General features: G+C 41.3%; 1 protein-coding gene across 1 annotated transcript in view; it reads right to left on the minus strand.

The window, feature by feature from the left end:
* Positions 1-738: 738 nt before the first annotated feature.
* Positions 739-13039, minus strand: part of ATP8B1 (ATPase phospholipid transporting 8B1) — a 73297-nt gene continuing 60996 nt past the window's right edge. The window contains exons 22-28 of the mRNA XM_044431531.1: positions 12601-12889; positions 8871-9094; positions 8499-8582; positions 7376-7621; positions 4843-4981; positions 3817-3947; positions 739-2633 (exon numbers count right to left, since the gene is read on the minus strand). Coding sequence (XP_044287466.1) covers positions 2403-2633; positions 3817-3947; positions 4843-4981; positions 7376-7621; positions 8499-8582; positions 8871-9094; positions 12601-12889 — 1344 coding nt within the window. The 3' untranslated portion in view covers positions 739-2402. The remainder of the gene's footprint in view (positions 2634-3816; positions 3948-4842; positions 4982-7375; positions 7622-8498; positions 8583-8870; positions 9095-12600; positions 12890-13039) is intronic.

Raw genomic sequence — 13039 nt, forward strand, 5'->3', positions numbered from 1 at the left:
GACTGCGTGAGTCTAGAAAACTGCATAAGTCTCAAGTAGTTTTTAAACACACTTGATGCAAGCAAGTGACTATCAGACACAATTAAATCCCACTGAAAGCACTGGAATCAAAATGCTTTACAATCAAATCCCCATCAATTTCAGAGATTAATGATGGGATGTATTGTGTCCCTAAAGCCTACTTGGTTAACATTTACAAACTAGTGAAAAGCATTTAAACATGTTTTTCATGGCATCAGAAAAGAGTAGCATGCATGTTGAGCATGGAAATTAGTATAGGAGCATCGGGGCAATGGTCTTGTCATGCATCTGTGCTTAGTTTTCTTGTCCAGCAGCAAGGATTCTTATAAAAGGCCTAAGCAATGTCTAGGGTGGTTGGGGGAAGGCAAAAAGCCGTATTTCTGCAGGAAGATTATTTCTCCAGCCTGGCAAAAAGCTCTCTGAGATGTTGCTCTTTAGCAGCCATCAGAGAAACATTTCACTTGTAAGTGGTGGTGAAAACAATCCCATGGTTCCAGGACAAGCATCCAGAATTGTTTGGAATTTCCCTTCAAAGGCCATAGACACTCCTGTGACACGATGGAGTAAATCTGGAAGACTTGTTAATATGGCACGGGGCGAGTCCCCTGTCCAATTGATGGGTCTGTTGTTACTTAACACACACAAATGAAAACATTCAAACTAATGAAATTATGGGTCCACATTGATCAAACTTTAAAAGTTAGTATTTGATATATACACAATTTTTAACAAATAAAATATTTACATATGATAGTTCAGATCTTTTAACAAATAGCATATTTACACTCCATAATTCAGATAAAAGTATGAAAAGCATCCATTTCAATCATCACATTATATTTGTAAATATTGCACCCAGATTCAATGCCTGAAACATGTGGCCGAGCACTTCCTTGTCTTTAAAAGAGAGAAATCATTCCTTGAAGTGGAACAAAATCTTCTACATTTACTGAAAAGAAAAGGTGTAAACTTTTCCACATTAAATAATAATTGTAGGAACGCAGAAGCTGATTTATACGGAATCAGGCCATCAGCTCATCTATCCTGGCAGATAGGAATTTTTCCAATACCCAAGAATTGAATCTGCAGTCTCAGATGCACAAAGTTTGTGCTCCAACACAGCAAATGCAATTGTTCCTAACAGAAATACCAACTTACATAGTTTACCTCCAAAACTGAGGAACAATATCATTAATATTCAGCAAGATAAATTGGTGTTTGCTGACACTTTTTGAAATGTAAACCATTTATATGTCCCAACACAAAACCTGTGAAGAGGTATGCTTCAAAAACAAAACACAGAGCTATTTTTACTATTAAAACATAGTGAATTTGACTCATCCTAAATCTGAACCATCACCCAATGAAAAATAATTTTGTTCAGTTTAGTCTGCTTCACACATGACTTGGATCTCACTTATGCATGTACAGATTACCGTGTGTGAAGAACCTTGCATACCTGTTTTGCCATTCCTCCATGGGGTGGACAGTGTATGCACTTTCGAAGGATGATGGTGTCCACACAAAATAATTCCCATGTACGAAACATGCTGCATGAGAATCACCCCTATTAAATTGTAAGCTACCATGATAAAGACTACAGAAGTAGGAAATCAACGCATCCCCCTCCTCAGAAACTATGCCAAAAATAAACCTTTCACTGATGTATTACCTCTTCACTTTTTCTTGAATACATTCAAGGACCACAAAAAGACTGTGGTGTAAAATGTGTTGCCAGGCAAAAGCCAAAACCCACCATTTCCTGTTGCTACTTAACTCTTGGCCCCAAAGAAGGTCCATGAATCCTTATGGCAAAGATTCTTGGATGGAACCTGATGTCTCTAGAGAGAGGTAAATTCAATTAATAACTTTGCTATTATTTACCTTTCCTTGCCCAAATCTCTGAAAATTACACAACCATACTGCAGTACGCCATGCTAACAGAAAAGGCAAAAAATCTTTGGTTATCTTAAAGTCACCATTACAGCTGAATAAATTAATGGAATAATAACTGTTTTGCTTCTCAGCTGTTCATCTTTGGTGTTGAGGTCAGTAAAAATGTATTTAATGGTTGCAATAAAAAAGACTTAAAATTCTAAGTGCAGTTTTAAGAAAAACCTTACAACTGTAGTGTTTTAAGTCCATGGATTATTTATATCCTTCAATTTCACACGGAACAAGTATTTATATACGAATCAAGATTTCAAAACACCATGCAGTTCTTCAGTTCAATACTCCCAAGCATGGGGCTCTTCCAACCTTGCACATATTTTTTAGAAAAGGATTCCTGAGTCTTTTGTAAAAAATCAAATAAAAAATTAAAAAACTTTGTGCAACTGCTGAAAAAAAAAATCCTGCTCCGCATAGGACTTGGGAAGTCATCAGCTGCTTTCTTCGGCTTGTCTAACTTCTGCCAGTTTGCTGCCAAGCACTGCGCTTAAAGACCCTCGTCTTTTACGAATGATCCGACCAGAAGCAATCAAGTCTGCGTAGCCACGCTGATGAGAGAAGGCGTAAGCGGAGCGGCGGCCGGATATCCCACGACGGAAGACACTCGGCCTTCGCTGCCACTTCTCTTCTTCAGCTTTGTACTTTTTGCGATTCTTCTGAATCTATAAATGAGAAAGATGCGCTATTGATTAAAATTAAGGATTAGAGAGAGGCTCACAGGCTAGAACATAAGCAAAGTCCTTTGAGCACCTGAAATATGCTTTAAGTTGTGAGCCACCTTTAAGTTGTGAGTGTTTTATGGTGATGAATTACTATGTTTTACTCATGAGGAACCTTCCTTGCCTCATTTTTTCCTACTTTTTCAGCCAGGTACTTCATATCAATAATTGTTTTCAGCCTGTTTTTTTTTTCCCAACCATGCAGTATGACAAACTGCATGTAAAACACCTTTTCAAAGGAATTTTGACATGAAGCATCACTGCGGCTACAGCAGCAGAAAACGTAACCTCAAGCTGTGTCTTGGGTTGACGGAAGTAGTTATGCCGTTCTTTGTTTCCTGGTTATCGAGTACTGAAGCCTATCTGTCCCGTGTTTCCATAGCCTGGAACAAGCCAGGCTGAATTCCATTCATCTGATATCATGCTTTTAATGACCATGAATTCACTTCCACGCTCAGTCCCTGCCCCAGCTTCTTTCCAGGAAAGAAAAAACAGAGAGGTTTGGGAAATTAGCTTTAGTGCATAAATATCCACAAAATAGCAAAACAAAAAAAGTTGCATGTTAAAAGGCTAAGCAAAACTCTTCTGTGAGCTTTTGAAAGCTACACATGGGAGTAGGTAACCTATGAAAAATGCTGCAGTGGCTGTACATAGGTACTAAGGTTTATCAAGCTAGAAGCAGAAGAGGCAGCTGTCTTCTATTTCACTTTAGCTCCAGTGAAATTAGAAGCCTTCACTTCCATTTCAGATTAGCCCCACTTTGGTGCACTGACCAAACCTAAACTGTGTTTAAACTTATTAACTGTGCTTCATTGATCCAGTTTCACAATCCAGTTTCATAACCCATATTTTGAGCCACTGTTTGTTTGGTCCACATGATGTGATGATCAGAACTGGAAGTGAGTGTTTCTAAATTCCTGTACCGGCAGAAGAAAGAGACTGGGAGGTAAGTCAGGTTCTTTGGCTATGAATTAGGGAGAAACAAAACCTTCCTGGCCACAGGTGGGATCAGGCATTGCCAGGAGGTTCCCTGTCAAGGGCAAGAGAGCAGCTTTTGTAACTATGGCAAACATGAAAAACACACGCCTCTTCTGTAACACATTCTGGATCTGTCTTTTCTACATACCTTTTCATTCTCTGTGGGCCAAATGGTCATTGTCAAGAAACGAAGTGCAATCACAGGCAGCAAGCAAAACGCCACGGATAATATTATTGTCAGCCAGGTATAAGGCTGCCGAAGTGCATTTGGAGCAGTGCCTGCGAACGAGACCAGGGAAAATTGCATTCTGCTATTTTTATCATGTTCCCCGAAGCCAGTGCTATTTCACAAAAAGCAAGCATGGTTGTGATGTACAATGGTCAGGGTAAAAATACTGACTAAGGACACAATCTTTGCAAGTTTTACTGACCAAGAACGTGCTTTCCCTCACAGGCTACAGTGTGAAGATAAGCATTTTGGGAGGATTTGCAAAAATTAGCAGGACGGATTTTTCAGATTGTAAATTTGTGCAACCATGAATTCACTAATGATGTGCTTTTTGCAAAATCTGATCCAGTTAATGGATGGATGACAGAATGAAAATGGAATGAAGTTCACAACATCTGGGCATCCTAATAAACCATTTGAACTTGTTAATATATATCCCCAACATTCAGCTGTATTTTTATGGCCTCTGATAGGCCTTTGATATGCTGTCAGTTCAGCAATATCAGTGGTACAGAGAATTCAGTACATTGTGCAGCAAATATATGGTTTGCTTGTATCTGGGGTGCAGAACCGCAGGTTCACAGGCCAAACCAGGTTTTCCTATGGGTCTTAATCCAGGTTTCTGGGTGGCCAAGCCCTTTTCCCCAAACCTCCCAGCTTTCCCAGTTGTTTGGAGGTTTCCTAGCTTTTGCATATTTTTCTAAAAGGTTGCAGGATCTTTTTTACTTTGGCCCCATTCTGTTTTGCATTTAGCACCCCTGCCAGCACTTCTCCAAAACAGAATTTGGGATTCAGGCTCAACACTGCCACCTTACATCTGGAATCTTACAGCTTCTCTCCACAAGCTCAAGCTATTCACATTTGTTTCTTAAAAATTTGCTTAACACAACATTTTTAGATACTTAGTAGTAGTACTGCAGCTTGAAATAAAGAATCAGAACTCACCTGTAAACTGAAAGGCTGCCGGGAAAAGGACATGTATCCCAGAACTATGCAGATCAAACGTTATACCGAAGTAAAGTGCAATACTCCCAAATATTGAGAAGGCATTAACGAACGTCCAGTAAGATGTATCCAGACCCATCTACAAGAAAACACAAGAAGAAAGTGAGGGAGAGAAAGAGGTGAATTTTTAAAAAGCTTTTGGAAGACACTGAGTTACGGGGAAGATGGACCCAAGAGAAGGGAAATGGAGTAGGAGAAGAACAGACAGAGGGGCCTTCTCTCCACCCTCCCAGATCTCTGACCCTTGACCATCTTGCCTGCCCTCACATCACTTGCTCCTGCAGCAGATTGCCCGGTTGCTCAAAGGGAGGTGGAAGCACCTCTCACTCCAGAGACAGCATGAATGAAAGCTGTAAACACCCGAGAGGGACCATGCCTGGCCCCTGTACTAGATGCCCGGCTGTTTACATAAGCTGCACAAATGCCCTCCTGGAGATCCTGCTGCAGTTAAGATGATGATGATGATGCAGCAAAGTAAGAGAAAGATGGCAGATCAGAACTCGCAGCTCTTCCAACCTGCCATCTCATTGTAGCAGCACAAAGCCTTTCCCAGAAGACATAAGAAATGACTAATTGGACCTTCTAGTTCTCAACTAATGCAACAGCCATAACTAAAACATATTCTTCAGAAAAGCAACCAATTTTAAATTAATTTGTCCAGATTAGAGAGTCCCCGCTAGAATCTACTGGCACACTCCTTTCTCAAATTTTCTTAAATAATTAATGTAAATAATACAATATCACAGGCTATACATTCACATGCATCTAAAAGTAAGTGTGCCCTTTTACCATTTGCTGACAATAGTAAAGAGAAATGTTGTTTTGGCAGAGTCAAATAATGGGCAGAAAAGTCAAGAGCTGGTTAAGTCCTCTCACCACCATACATCATGTATTCCAGATAAGCGACCGGCATCAGATGGAGCTCAAGTACCACAACAGCTTTTCTCAGCTTTGGAAAAACAATATTTGGCAAATACTTGGCGGTTTGGCAGTCTTTTTGGAAAGCTCCAACATACACTTTGACCTGGTTTCCACATGACGACCCACCATGGGCACCAAACCATGTCATCCCACCCCAGACCACTTTTCCCCCAATGGAGGGGGCTTTAGACATGAACTTATATAGATCTCTTGGCTGTATATGGCCCTGACAAAGAACACGCAAGCCCCTTTATCCTTAGAAAAAAACCCATTTTAGAAGAGAGCCCAGGTTTTGACAATTGTCAGCATTCCTGGATTTAGCAAAGGGGATGAGCTGCCTTATCCACCTTCCTGAGCAGCTAGAGCCTTGGGAATTTGAAAAGTTGGGGGCACTGGGAGAACATAAAACTCATGAACATCACAGTGTAAGCGGAGCACTTTCCATCATTTTCACAAGGAAAGATCAGTCATGCCTTTGCTTTGGAATGACAGGTCATTTTTTCCAGAGCAGTCAAAGCAAAGTGTGTGTGTGTGTACATGTGTGTGTGTGTGTGTGTGTACATGCACACACACACACACAGAGCACCTCCCTGGACCAATATTCATGGCTGCATTTTGATACCCTCTATCCTCCAAGACATCAGCCAAGTGAGACTTCCCATTTTTGCACCCACAGAAATATTTATGCTTGCACTTGTGAAAGTGTACAAATCTGGCTAAAAAGTTTCAAATAAATTAATAAATCCCACGGGGGCATATTTTTTTTGTTTTAAAAAGTCATAACAAGCCACAATCAGCCCTTTCCATTGTGCCACTTGGGCACTTTGGAGGGACTGTCAGTAGCTGTTAAAATGGAGCTTCTAAAACGTGATCCCAAAAGAGAAAAAAATGGTGAGAGGAGGCAGAAAAAGCCATGATGAACAAGAATAGCTCCCCATTTCAGGAGGAAGAATGCTCTGAGCTGCAAAGTCCCTCACATGCCAGCTGGCAGGGGTAAGGAGGGTGACTACCCATCGGGAATGCAACCATCTGTTGGACACACTGTGGGTTATTTTTAGAAGAACCCATTCACTGCAGCTTATCGCCAGGGCAGGCTGGCATGACATGTGAACCCACCTGGTGTCAGTGAATGTGAATGATCCAGGCAGCCATCTCAAATGTGAACAGCAAACAGGGATCATGAACATTATTCTAAGGTAAAGGTAAAGGTTTCCCCTTGACGTTAAGTCCAGTCACGCCTGACTCCAGGGGGCGGTGCTCATCTCCATTTCCTAGCCGAGGGAGCCAGCGTTTGTCCGCAGACAGTCTCCGTGGTCATGTGGCCGGCATGACTAAACACCGAAGTGCACGGAATGCTGTTACCTGCCCACCGAAGTGGTACCTTTTTATCCACTTGCATTTGTCTGCTTTCGAACTGCAAGGTTGGCAGGATCTGGGACGAAGCATGGGTGCTCACCCCGTTGTGCAGATTTGAACCGGCAACCTTTCGATCAACCAGCACAGCAGCACAGCAGTTTAAACCACTGCGCCACCCAAACATCATTCTACTTGCCTGGAAATTGACTGTAATTATGAGAGAAGAGGCTGCTGTGACAGCGAATGACTGATAATCCGACGGTGCTTCTCCATCTTGGCCCATGGTTTGCAGGTAAGCGCCATACGGTATGAAGAAAATGACTAGCGATGTTATGACACCATGCAGGAGGCTTATGAAGAACTTCTTGTAGTTAAAAAGCAAGTCTTTCTGTCCCGATATATACAAGGTAGGAAACCGCAGGCTCAGCTTGTCACTCACATCCTTAATTCAAGGAATGTTTAGAATATTATAATACATTTTAAAACAAAATTGCAAAGTGCTCTACAAAGTACTCTACATGCGCAAGTTTCCTCCCTATAGATACCTACATCAAGACACAGCTATCCATGTGGCAAGGAAAATCAATGCTCACCAAGTGGACACATCACTTCTGCAGTTATAACATGAGCATGCAAAGTACTCATGGGACCAGAGAACACCATGAGAAAAACTTGCACATGAATTTTAAAATAGGGTTCCCACTGGTCGGGGCAGAATGGAGAAAAACACCCCAGAGATTAACCAACAAAATAAAAATCATTATTAACTTGCATTCCTAGCAAATAACAAAAAAATTCTTCTTTACATTTTTATACCTTCCAATACCTGAAGCTTTCTGGGAGGCTCACAAAAAATGTAAACATTAAAATGCAACATGATAAAACATGGTATGAAGTGTTTCCAATGTTTAAAACTACCGTATCAAACTGAACTAAATACCAGCAGTGGGAGGTTTAAAAATACAAGAACTGGTTTTAAAAGAATGAAATCTGAAGGACCACAATGCCCAGGGAAGTCAAAAATTCTGCACCAGGCCCTGTAAAGAGCACAGGAAAGTGCCAGGAAAGCCTTTTTGGGGAGCGCATTCCGCAGCCAGGATGCCACAACTGAAAAGGCCCACCCAACAAGTCTTCCCATCAACATGTCCAGAGATGCAGCCCCAATGTGTAGAACTAATACGTAATCCATGCTTTCGCCTGATACCAAAAATTCATGGGAGCCAGTGGTGGGCAAGCAGTTTTGGAACAGAGAGGATGTCCCCAAGGAACAGAAAACTCAGGGCATCCAGCACAACTCTGAGTGATTTATTGGTATATACCTGGTCAAGCAATCCAACAAGAAGAACTGGAAGACTGGAATATAATACATTGTAGAGTGTGATAAACCAATCTTCATAAGCTGTCTGTAATTTGAAAAGAAAAACTGGTTACATTTCATTGTAAAGATAGAATCAGCAAATAATTAAATCAGCAGGAAGGGATTAAATAACAAGCAAAAGGTGAATGGGAATCAGGCTTAGATATTGCCACGTAAGGTTAGTGAGATCACGAGGCAGCAAGCGGAGCAGTCAAGTTCTCTGCTACGTTATTCTGTAGCCTTTCGGTGCAAGCCACTTGGCAAGGATTAGTCAGTGTTGACGTTCTTGGCCATGGGCAAGCTGTGCTAACTTCAGGAGCCTTTTCTTCCTTACCTGAGCAGAGTAGCCGTTGAAGAAGGAGTACCAGAAGTGAACTAATGTAAATGCAAAGTTTTTGTAGAAGAAGTACCGAAGGAACTTGCACATCCTTATGTATGACCATCGACCATGGACAAGCAACAACCTTTGGAGGTATCTGAACTGGCCAAAAGAATAGTCACTGGACATGACCGCTTGCATCCCTTCTTGTCCACTTATTCCCACACCGATATGGGCAGCTAGAAGAGCAACAAAAAGCATGCCCTTGTGAGCAAGCAGTTTTGCAGAAACTCCATGGAACAGATTAACATTTACAAACAGGAACTAAGATGGCTTCGTATGGTTTTACCCATCATGCTGTGTGCATGAGGAAGTCTCTCTCATGTTTTCTTACCTTGACATCTCACTTATGTGCACTGTGCAATCTAAAATAACATTCAGGAGCAACAGAAAGACAGAGGAAAATCTATAGTACAAGGACTGTGTAATAATTGGTGGGCAGGCTGAGTCCAGACACAACTTTGCTGCATAAGAGCCTTACTGGTGCAAGAATTAAGCTATGAGGTTCAAGATTACCACAAAGCCCTTGGGTACATTTTTCAGAAAGATAAATTTGTATGTAATGGTCGTGCAGGGCTGCAAGTAGTCTTCCTGTCTTCCATCAGTTCTTCACTGGTGCAGGTCAAATGTCATATTTAAAATAAATTTTGCAAAGAGGAAGTTTCAAGAATGTACTCTTTTTCCTGCTTCCATGCATCAAGTAGAAAGAATTGAGGGTTTTCTTGTTTCAAAAGACAGAGGGAATGAAGGGAGGGACATAGAATTCGGAATTAGATGGTTAAGAGAAAACTGAAACAAGAAAAGGCATGGAAGTCGTGGGATAGTGAAAAAGATCAGTAAATGACACTATACTCCACTCACTGTAACTACTAGAAATTCTATTATCCCAGAATCTTGAATAGTAGAGTTGAAAGGGGCCATGAAGGCCACTGGGTTCAACCCCCTGCTGTGCAGGACACCAGTTTACACCATCTCACTCAGAGGACTGTCCAGTTTCTTTTTGTATGTCTCTAGGGTGGAAGAGCCCACAATCTCTCTAGGAAACTGGTTCCACCGTCATAATGCTCTGACAGTGCTTCACTCTGGTATCAGTGAGAAGAGATCTTGACCTTCCTCTTTGTGACAGCCTTTGAGGTACTTATAGAGGGATATCATGCCCCCCCCCAGTCTATTCTTCTCAAGGCTGAACATGCCCAGATCTCCCAGTCTCTCCTCATAGGGCAGTGTTTCCAAACCCTGGATCATTTTCGTTGCCCCCCACTGCACCCTTCCTAATTTATCTGCATCTTTTTTAGATCAGATCAGAACCAGACACTGTATTCCAGGTGAGGGCTGACTAGCAAGATGTATAGGGGAACTACTACTTCTCGTGATTTGGAAGTAATACTTCTGTTGATCCATCCCAAAATAGCATTTGCCCTTTTGGTGGCTGCTTTGCACTGTTGGATCATATTTAGCTTGTTGTCCACAAGAACTCCAAGGTCTTTTTCTTTCTCAGTTCTGTTGAGCCACGTATTCCCCATCTTCTATTGATGCACATTTGGTTTCTTTTTCCTAGGTGGAGGACTTGGCACTTGTCCCAATTGAATCTCATTCTGTTGCTCTCAGCCTAGCATTCAAGTTTATCAGGATTACCCTGGATCTTCCTTCTGTTTTCTAGGGTGTTTGCTATTCCACCCAGTTTTGCATTGTCTGCAAATCTGATTATCTTTCCTTGTACTTCCTCATCTAAAACATTAATGAAGAGGTTGAAGAGCACTGGGCCTAGGACTGAACCCTGCAGCACCTCATTATTCACCTCCTTCTAATTTGAGAAGGTGCCATTGATGAACACTCTTCATGTCTGAATTAGCAGCCAATTTTGGATCCACCTATTAGTTTTTCTATCTAGTCCACTTTTTGCTAACTTGCTTATCAGAATGCTGTGGAGCACTATGTCAAAAGCTTTGCTAAAGTCAGGATAAATTATGTCCACACTGTTTCCTCTATTTGGGAGGTAACTCAGTCGAAAAATAAGATTAAAATAGTCTGACAGGATTTGTTTTTGATAAATCCATGCTGGCTTTTATTAATCACTGCATTTTCTTCAAGGTGTTTGCAGAGTGATTTTTTAATAATTTTCTCCAGAATTTTTCCAGGGATTGATGTCAAACTAACTCGTCTATAGTTCCCAGCTTCATCTTTTCCCCCCTTTTGAAGATGGGGGCAACATTTGCCCTTCTCCAGTCATCTGGCACTTCACCTGTTTTCCAAGGTTGATCAAAGATAATAGTCAGTGGTTCTGAGAGCTCCTCTGCTAGCTCCTTTATGACTCTGCGATGGAGTTCATCAGGCCCTGGAGATATGAACATGTTTATTCCATCTAGGAAGTCCTTAACTGTTTATCTGTCAATTTTGTGCTGCCAGCTCTTACTTTCATTGTGTAGTTCCTCTTGGTTGTAGATTTTCTTGCGGGAGAAGACTGAAGCAAAGCAGGAATTGAGCACTTATGCCTTTACACTGTCGTCTGCTTTCACTCTGCCTCCCACTTTAAGTAGCTGGACACCCTTCTCTTCCACATGCCTTTGTTTTGGATGCACCTGAAGAAGGCTTTCTTGTTGTTCTTAGCATCCCTTGATATTCTCAGTTCATTCCTGCTTTACCCTTTCTGATGCCATCTCTGCAATTCCTTGCTATTTGTTTATACTCTTCCTTTGTGGCCTGGCCCTGCTTCCACCTCTTGTACATGTTCTTTTTTACCTTTCAGGTTGTCACTTAACTTTTCATGGAGCCATGTGGACTTCTTCTGTTGTCTTCTACATTCTTTTCTTGTTGGAATTTTTCTTAGTTGTGCTTGGAGAATCTTCTTTCTCAAGGTTTCCCAGCCCTCTTGGACTTCTTTTCCCTTAAGAGTGAGTTGCCGTGCCACCTCGCTTATCAATTTTCTGAGCTGGTTAAAGTTGGCTTTCCTAAAGACCTGGGCATGTGTTTATTTGCATTATGATGGCTCTGGTTTATGAATTATACACAATGTTGTTAAAGTGCTTTGTTTCTACTCTAATCAAGCCTCAAGGCCTTTAAAAATATTTCTCATCATACACAACGCCTGCTACGGCATTAAAGATGAATCACACTGCCAGAAACCCTGGAATGAATAGAAGGCTGGGCAGAGAATTCCATTTCTTTTTTTCTACCAGGAAGTAGAAGAAATGTCACAGCTATTTTACAAACTATATACAAAAAAAGATTTAGTATTTAGTAACGGCGAATCCACAGACAAAATAATTCATTTCTACTGCAAAACCTTTAAGTCAGATTTCCCAACCCACAGCCTTCCAGATTTGTTGGACCACAGTTCCCATCCTCCTCTCATCCTTTTCTTTGCTGGGAAGGGCTGCTGTGAATGCTCATAAATTTAGAAGTTACACAATCTTCTGTGAGAATAACAATGCAAGGCTATGGCAATGATACAGAAAAGCTGCAGAAAATCCCAAGCCCAAACCATGGAGTTTCTAACTAGAATATTTCCAATTTGCAGGATTCAAAAGGACTCTACCCAGACTTGGAGAGCAAAACCAAATCAAGACTACTGGGCTAAATAGTGCAACCGTCGGTCTCAAGAGAAGGTACTTTGCATGACCCTGTTGCAAAGTGACCAGTTTGCACTAAACTAGCAAGAAAATATGAGTGTCTGTACATAACTTACTTTTAATCATATTCACATCATTAGCACCATCACCAATGGCCAAAGTTATGGCTTTCTTGTATTTCTTCACCAGCTCAACCACCATGGCTTTCTGCTTGGGTGTCACTCGGCAGCAGATCACTGCGCTGCACTCACAAGCTAAGTCAACAAAGTTCCGTTGCTGCTGCTCTTTGTTCAAATCTATTCTTCTTTTACTCTCCATATGCTTCTGCTTTTCTTCTACCGTTTTTGGAAATTTCAGTTTCAGGAGTTTCTTTTTCTTCTTTTTCTTCTCCAAGAGAATTTCGTTCTATAAGAAAGATGATTCTCTATAAACTCTGAGTATCTGTGAAAAGTTAAGACCTGCTCTTCTTTTTGCAAACACATTAAGGGCATGATCCTATGTTTGTGCAGCCAGACAACAGAAGTCCTTCAACTCCAGTATTCCCCAGCTAGCCAT

Source organism: Varanus komodoensis, unplaced genomic scaffold (genome assembly GCF_004798865.1).
Source record: "Varanus komodoensis strain SLA01 unplaced genomic scaffold, ASM479886v1 scaffold22, whole genome shotgun sequence".
NCBI classification, from domain to species: Eukaryota; Metazoa; Chordata; class Lepidosauria; order Squamata; family Varanidae; genus Varanus; species Varanus komodoensis.